At 34.0% G+C, this 8,711-nt stretch overlaps 1 protein-coding gene across 1 annotated transcript in view; it reads left to right on the top strand.

The window, feature by feature from the left end:
- The window catches only part of CDC73 (cell division cycle 73), a 190,011-nt gene that overhangs the window by 37,557 nt on the left and 143,743 nt on the right, over window positions 1–8,711 (top strand). The window contains exon 7 of the mRNA XM_006834180.1: window positions 6,442–6,658. Within this exon, the coding sequence (XP_006834243.1) occupies window positions 6,442–6,658 (217 nt within the window). The remainder of the gene's footprint in view (window positions 1–6,441; window positions 6,659–8,711) is intronic.

The following is an 8,711-nucleotide window of genomic DNA, read 5'->3' as shown; positions in this document are numbered from 1 at the left end:
GTCTTCTTAATGAATTTTTGCTCTCTTCACTTATGATGTTTTTGATGTCATCCCACAACTCTTTTGGTCTTTGGTCTTTAGTGTTTAATGTATCAAAACTGTTCTTCAGATGATCTCTAAATTCAGGTGGGATAAATTCAAGGTCATATTTTGGCTCTTGTGGACTTGTTTTTATTTTCTTCAGTTTCAGTTTGAATTTGCATATGAGTAATTGATGGTCTGTTCCTCGTCTGCCCCAGGCATTGTTTTCAGTGATGATATGGCGCTTTTTCATCTTCTCTTTCCACAGATGTAGTCAGTTTGATTTCTTTGTGTTCCATCTGGCAAGGTTCATGTGTATAGTCTCCTGTTATGCTGTCTAAAGAAGGTACTGGAAATGAACAGATCATTGGTTTTTGCAGAATTCTATCATGGGTTCTCCAGCATCATTTCTATCATGAAGGCCATATTTTCCAACTACTGGTACTTCCTCTTTGCTCCCAACCTTTGCATTCTAATCACCAGTAATGAGCAATACATCTTGATAGCATATTTGATCGATTTCAAGTTGAAAAAGTTGGTAGAATTATTCTATTTTATCCTCACTGGCTTTAGTGATTGGTGCATAAAATTGAATAATAGTGGTATTAACTTCGCTTCCCTGTAGGCGCGTTATTGTCCTATCACATACAGCGTTGTATCTCATGACTGATCTGGATATGTTCTTTTTGACTATGAATGCAACACCATTCCTTTTAAATTTGTCATTTTCTGCATAGTAAACCATGTGGTTGTCAAATTCAAAATGGCCAATACCAGTCCATTTCAGCTCACTAATGCCTAAGATATCGATATTTATTCATTCTATTTCATTTTTAACAACTTCCCATTTTCCCAGATTCTTACTTCATACATTCCATGTTCCACTTTTCAGTGGATGTTTACAGCTGTTTCTCTTCATTTTGAGTTGTGACCTATCAGCAAATGAAGGTTCTGTGGGCTTTTCTCCCACGAGCTTAACTCCATTCACGTCATCATGGTTAACTCTACTTTGAGGAGGCATCTCTTCCCCAGTCGCATTTTGAGTGCCTTCCAACTTGAGAGGCTAATTTTCCGGCACTGTATCTGACAGTGTTTCTCTGATATTCATAAGGTTTTCAGTGACTAAATATCTGGAAGTAGTTCGTCACTCTTCCTAGTCTGTCTTTGCCCTAATTAGAGCCCTCAAATTTGTCCCATTTTTTTCATTGACTGTCTTTACAATTCTGGAATTGACATTTAGGTCTTTAATCCATGCTGAGTTGGTTTTTACATATGGCGTAAGGTAAAAGTCTGTTTTCAGACTTTTGCATATCGCTTTCCAATAATGCCCGTACCATCTGTTGAAGAGACTTATCTCTTCCCAATGCATTATACCTTGGTCCTGTGTAGAAAGTCTTTTGGCTGTTTGTGGATGGGTTTATTTTCTGGATTCTCGATTCTGTTCCATTGATCGATGTATCTTTCATTGTACCAGTACCAAGCTGTTTTGACCACTGTAGCTGTGTAGGAAATTTTGAAATCAGGGAGTGAGAGGCTTCCCACTTTATTCTTTTTCTTCAGCAGTGCTTTGCTTATCCTGGATCTCTTTCCTTTCCATATAAAGTTTGTAATAGTTTTTTCCATCTCTTTGAAGAATGTTATTGGATTGTGGATTGGGATTGCATTGTACATGTAGATTGCTTTCTGCAGTATAGACATGGTATATTCTTCCATTTTTGTAAGTCTATTTTGGTTTCTTGTTGTAGTGTTTTGTAGTTCTTTGTTTCTCTGGTTAAATTTATTCCTAGATATTCATCCTTTGGGCGGCTATTGTAAGTGGCATTGCTTTCCTAATGTCCTTTTCAGCGCTGTAATTATTGGTATAGAGGAATCTAACTGATTTTTGTATGTTGATCTTATACCACTTTGCTGAGTCTTCCAATGAAGTCTAGTAGCTTTTTTACTGAGTCTTTGGGGTTTTCTATGAATAGGATCATCTTGTCTGTGCACATAGATGGAAATGTTTTTGGTACTGGGTTTTCAGCTATGTTTTTCTGTCTCCCCTTACTCAGTCACTCAAATTCCACTTGAAGTTGTTTGACAGTTTACTGACGGTTCTTTCTTTTATTGGATTTTAATTCTTTTTGGATATTTTTTGTTGTTGTGTCTTCAAGGTTATTCATTAATCTTTTTTTCTGGATTCGTATGCATTGTATTTTTAATCTCCAATACTGTGGTTTTCATCTATTAAAATGTTTTTGTACTTTTTAGTGTAGCTTGTGTATCTGCATGTTAAATAGGTGGAAAATAGTTGTATTAGTTGTTTTAATGTCTTTGATAATTCTAACATCTGTATCAGTTTATTGTTGGTTTTGATTGAGATTTCTTTTCCTTCTGGCTTATATTTTTCTGTTTCTTTTGCATGCCTTGCAGTATTTAACTGGATAATAGGAATTCATGAATTTTACCTTGTTGAGTGCTAGATATTTTTGTATTAATATATATCTTTAGGTTTGTTTTGGGACACAGGTTACTTGGGAGCAGTTTAAGATTTGTTGGGTCTTAACTTTAAGATTTGTTATTTTAAGAATATTAAGTTGTTGGTGGGGTTGGTTGCATGCCACCGAGTTGGTTCCACCTCATAGTAAACCTGTGTAGGGTTTGTGAGACTGAATATTCACGGGAATAGTAAGCCTCATCTTTCTCCTATGGAAAGACTGGTAGATTTCAACTTGTGGTTAGCAGCCAGCTCATAATCCACTACACTTTCAGGATTCAGATAGGGCTTATTATTCTCCATTTGCTGAGGCAAGGCTACTGTGAGTAGTTTACATGATGCTCTGTAAATCTGAGCTTTTCCATTTGACTAATGAGAACAAATACTATTCTTGACCCTGTGTGAACATTGGGCATTGTTCCATCTAATTTTCTTGAGTGGTTCTTTTCCTAGGTTTAGATAGTTTCCTCATATTCTTAAAAAAACATTGTCATCTAGTTAATTCTGTCTCATTGCAGTCTTGCATAGGGTTTGTGGGACTGTAAACTTTTATGCCAGTAGAAAGACTCATCTTTCTGCCATAGAGCAGCTGGTGGATTTGAAATGCTGACTTCACGTTAGTAGCCCAATGTGTAACTCACTTCTCATATTCATTTAATGATTAGGATTTTGTTGGATCTGTGCAGCTTTTTCTTCTCAGTTTCTCTGAGTTCAGTTCCTGAGTTTAAGTTCAGGCCTATGAACTATAGCCACTTTATATTTCCTGGATTCTCAACTCCATTTCTTCAACTCTAGGAGTTTTCTAAAGTCTCCGTGGGTTCTCCTCCCTTGTATTAACTATGTCTTGGAAACTCTAGGGCAGTCATGGGCTTATATTTTGTGTTTTTCTTGTCACTGCTTGGTATCCAGTGTCTAGAGGACCATTGTTTTATTGACTGTGGTTTTTTGTTTGTTTGTTTTTCATTCAGGGTGGGAGGATTAACCCAGTCCCTCTTGCTTCATATTGGCTGATGGTGTAGTTACAGGAAACTTTAAGGCTTAATTATAGTTTACATAAGTATTTGAATTTGGTTCAAGGTATGTGCGTATGCTTTAAATTTTAGGGCAAAGTTGAGCAGTATATACAAAATGAATCAAGTATCAGATGCATATTGAGCCTCTACTATAAAGTACCTTCATACCTGTTATAAATAAAAATATATAGTTGACCTGTGATCACTGCTGGGTTTAGGGGTGTTGAACCGTTTCTCAGTTGTAAATCCATGTATAACTTTTGACAACTCCCCCCAAAACTTAACTAATACCATTTTAGGGTCCCATTATAGAGCTGAAGGACTGCTAAATACAAGGTAGTTGATTCAAACCCACCAACCGCTCTTCAGAAACCATCTTAAAAAGGGTTGCTGTGACTTGGAACAGACTCCATGGCACTTAACAACCATAGCCTTTTTTGATTGGAAACCTTACTTGATAAACAGTTGATTAACATATTTTGTATGTTACATTATACTTCACTCACATAAAAGCTGCATTTTCATATGTGGTATAAAGGTATTTTTAAAAAGTGCAAGTCTTCATGTCTGTTGGTGTAGCTACAGTGATGATTTTACAAATTTCTTTTTCTCTTTATGCAGTGGTCCTAATACTGGATTCATTTATCTTGAAATCTTAGATAGTCACAGTTTCAGATCTCAACATAGAGTACATTCCAGGATAATACACTTTTTCTTGTAATGTCATGACTTTTCTCTGCTTCTTGGGAGTACTTCTAGCATCACTAGTGACACTTCATATGGGTTCCATGGTTTTATTCAAGGTTTATAGTATTGCAGTAAACACAATGAAAAGTAAGTGAGAGATCACTTTTTACTGTGATATACAACTTACTGGTGAGACAGAGTGCTCTCGGGGAGATGACTAGTGTTACAGGGTGATTTAAAAAATCACTTAAGTGCACTTTTGCAGTTCAAACCCATGTTTTCTAAAGGTCAGCCATGTAAATAATACTAATATGTTGTATGGTATAATATTATTATGGTATGAGACCTGGTGGCACATTGATAAAATGCTTGACTGCTAACCAAAAGGCTGGGATGTAAAACTGCCAGTGGTTCTGTGAGAGAAAAGACCTAGAAATCTGCTCCTATAAAGAGTACCACCTACAAAATTGCATTGGGCGGTTCTAATCTGTCATGTTGGGTTGCTATGAATTGGAATCAAATTGATGGCACCTTCCCATAAGCAATAATACTGTGATGAAACCTGCAGAAGTTACTTTCCTTTTTCTACATTTTGCATAAAAATGCAAGATTCTTATATTTTGACTAAAGTAATATTTTTGCCACTGCTTGTTAAGGTAACCCAGCACTTTTTAAACTCTTGGTCTGTTTTACTTGATTTAAAAAAGACTTTAATTGTATGTAAGATTATCATCTTATGAAGTCTATACTTTCAGTGTTAAGTTGTTAAAAGTATAGCCCCTTTTTGCTGTTTTGCCTACTATTAAAAAAGTAGAGGAAAAGAAAATTGTTCCAAATGTGGTTTAGTCTCCTAGAGATTAAAATAAATATGTGTATATGACATTTGGTTAAGTCGGCTATGTGTAAAATTAATACATTGTAATGCTGTAGCTTATCAATTTGATACTTTGAAATAAACTTCATGGGTAAGCTGGACTTTGAATTCCTTACAGAATCAATTTTAACCCCTTTTCTAAGATCAACTGTTTCATATAATTTCTATTAATAGAGGGGAGTAACCAAATGAAAGTCTCAGAAAATATAAAAAAAAGAAAGCAAAATATGCATGTTAATGGACAACTACTTTTTTGGGGGAGTCCTGGTGTGGCGCTGTTGGGTAAGCACTGGACCACAAGGTCAGTTTGAACCACAGGTTGACAGTTGATACTCACCCGTCACTGTTTGGATACCCTATATCGGGTTACTATGAGTAGCAACTGACTCAGTGGTGCTGAACAACAGCTCCTACCTAATCATAGCACTCAAAAACCCTAAGATTTTAGTTAGTCCTTCTTTATTACAAAACTTTAGAAGTTGCTTACTTTCTGAGTTTCAGGAACAGAAAACAGGTTCAGTGTTCCACAAGAAATAGATACTATTTTATATTGTTGTATGATTATTGCAAGCACCAAAATAAAGCAACCTGGTTTTTTCATGCCATTAATTAAACATACCTTAAAATTTTTTTACAAATTAGTGTATGGTTATTGAAAATTGACTCAAAGATTAGTAGTGTATTTACTCAAAGATTAGTAGTAAATTAGAGAGTAGTAATTTATCATTTTTAAGTCTGCTACCCCAAAATATCATTATCCTTCTAGAGTTTGTGTGTCTCTAGCTTTAGGATAAGCACTTCACTGCTAACCACAAGATTGGTGGCTCAAACCCACCAGCTGCTCATTGGAAACACCCTATATAGACAGGGTCATCATGAGTCAGAACTGATTCAGTGGCACTTACCAACTGCTTTTCGGAAGATAGGAAAATATCACATGTAAGAATTTTGCTGCAGTAATCTTAGAAATTACTAGTTTGTTTTTACGTTAATATCTAAAATTAACCCCCTGTAGTTATTGTTGAGGAGCTCTGGTAACATAGTGATTATGAGTCTGGCTGCTAACTGCAAGGTTAGCAGTTCTAAACTACTATCTGTTCCATGGGAGAAAGATGAAGCTTTCTGCTTCCGTAAAGATATATAGTCTCGAAAACCCTATGCAGGGTCGTTATAAGCTGGAACCGACTCCACAGCACATCATCACCACCACCATAGATATTGTATGATTATAAAATACGTATTTTTTGCAGACAAATAGAAAATTTTGTTGTTTAAAGAGTGTTTTATCAGGGATTTATATATGTAAGAAAATATACTAAAGTGTTTAAGGGATTCTTGATGTGAAAACTAAGAAAATAAATTACTTTTAGGTCTTTGTCTGAAGCTATGTCAGTGGAGAAAATTGCTGCAATCAAAGCCAAAATTATGGCTAAGAAAAGATCTACTATCAAGACTGATCTAGATGATGATATAACTGCTCTTAAACAGAGGAGTTTTGTGGATGCTGAAGTAGATGTGACCCGGGATATTGTCAGCAGAGAGAGAGTGTGGAGGACACGAACAACTATCTTACAAAGCACAGGAAAGGTAATAAAAATATTTCGTTTTTATTTTACAGTGCATGTATATATTTAAAACATGATTAATTGTAGAATTGGTTAAAATTTGCATTGAGAAGAAGGTTTCATGTGTCCTTTGAAAGGTTAGTAATAATGCAGATTTCTAATTCCATTTACACAGATGATTGTTGGTTACAAAAGCTGGTGAAAAAGTGATTCACAATGCAAGTCCCTTTAAGTACATATCCATTTGTAAATTCAGAGAGTGGACGAGTTTTTCTGTTAAATTTTGCTTTCATTTTGTTGACATTGGGGATATTGATGACAGACAGACAAATTCTCAGTTAATGACATCAATTTTCCCCACAAAGAGAACGTGAGATCAGTCAGTAAATGTTTATTGAGTATACTTCATAATTCTACTGTTTCTTATCATTGGAGTTTTTTTTCCCCTTTTAGGATTGTGGAATTCTTCTCCTTCCCGTCCTCACTCTGCCTCCCATTCTCTCTTCTTCATGTATATATGGATAAAGGATTGATTCCTGGAAGATAATGACTAGACAGAAAAGAGAGTGTACTTTAAATTGAAAGATAAAAATTTGGAAAAAAAAACAAAAACGGAATGTTCTTCAGTATCTTTATGAATTTTCAAAAAAGTTATATAGATTGCTTTACATATTTTCCTTTCTTCTACTTCCTCACTTTTGTATGAATATTTTTCACTATTTGATAGTGGTTAATAGTGATAATTTGGTATTCACATGTAAACAAGTTTGGGAGATTTACTGCTAAAATTGAATTTTGGCATCATTCTAGGCAGATTGTGGTTGCAGAGTTTTATAGTTCTCACCTTAAATCTACTATGACATTTTAGTAGAAACAGAGCTACTAGAAAAAGAGTACTTGAAGAAAAGATTATTTCTTTTATTTTGTACTTAGACTTATTCTCCAAAGTATTTGTGGTAGAAGGTATGAATTATTCTCTAAAGTTCAGAATTGAAAAGGAATATGAGACCATGACTAAACAGTCTTTCCATTTTTGTACTTGTGATGTGATTTCTTAATACTCATTTTCACTGTCAAATACTTTAATAATATTCTGGCTTATATTGTTATAAAATGCTCGTTATGATTATTGAAACTCACCATAAAGGAAGAAAACATATGTAATATGTATGCTCTGCCTTCTTTGAGACTAAACATTAAATTTTCAGATAACTCAGTTGAACAGCTTTCTTTCATCTGTAGATGGCAGTATTGTGCCATCATTTAAAAATAAATGCTAATTTTAATTTAATGTGCTGTAACATTTTAGAAATAAGTTAAAAATTAAACATTGTGAAATAAATAGGTTTACTTTTATGAATATTAATATTTAAAAAATAAAATAAATAAATTGATGGATAGTCTTTCTATATGTTGTTTTTATCTAGTAAACTAAAAAAATATTTTTAACTACTCAGAGCACTCAAAAACTCTATACTGGGTTGTTATGAGTTGGAACCAACTTGATAGTACTTAATAACAACAGCAATGTTATCTAAGGAGAATATCCACAGTTTCCTGAAAAGCTATTGAAGTATTTTTTCAATTTCCAACTTCATGTCCATGAAGCTGGATTTACTTTATATTTTTTTATTGAAACAAGTTATCCCAGCATATACTGAATGTAGAAGCAGTTATGCGAATAGAAATAGAATAGAAATCTTCTGTTTTTCCAGACGTTAGAGAGATTAGCAAAAAGAGTTTAAAACAGTATAAAACTGTTTCTTTTTGTGTGTTTGAAAAATAATTTTTCATAAAGATAGATCATTTATGTTTGCATGTAATAGAATTTTAAGGAATTCTTTTAAAAATTCATTCAGTCGCTAACATGATAAATATTGGTAGATTATTACATAAAACTATGCTTTCAGTTTCTCAAAAGTACTTAATAATTTGTAAACATATAAAAGATTCCTTATAGTTTTACCTCTACCCTTAAGAATAACAGGAACTATATAGTACTATAATAAAATATGCAAAGATTTAGAGTTGGAAAACCAAAAGGGAAGAACATGGTCAGCATTTCTCAAGCTGGG

The sequence above is a fragment of the Chrysochloris asiatica genome, unplaced genomic scaffold, assembly GCF_000296735.1.
Source record: "Chrysochloris asiatica unplaced genomic scaffold, ChrAsi1.0 scaffold00009, whole genome shotgun sequence".
Classification (NCBI taxonomy): domain Eukaryota; kingdom Metazoa; phylum Chordata; class Mammalia; order Afrosoricida; family Chrysochloridae; genus Chrysochloris; species Chrysochloris asiatica.
Note: the sequence above shows the minus strand (reverse complement) of the source record. Positions and strands in the feature narration are given on the sequence as shown.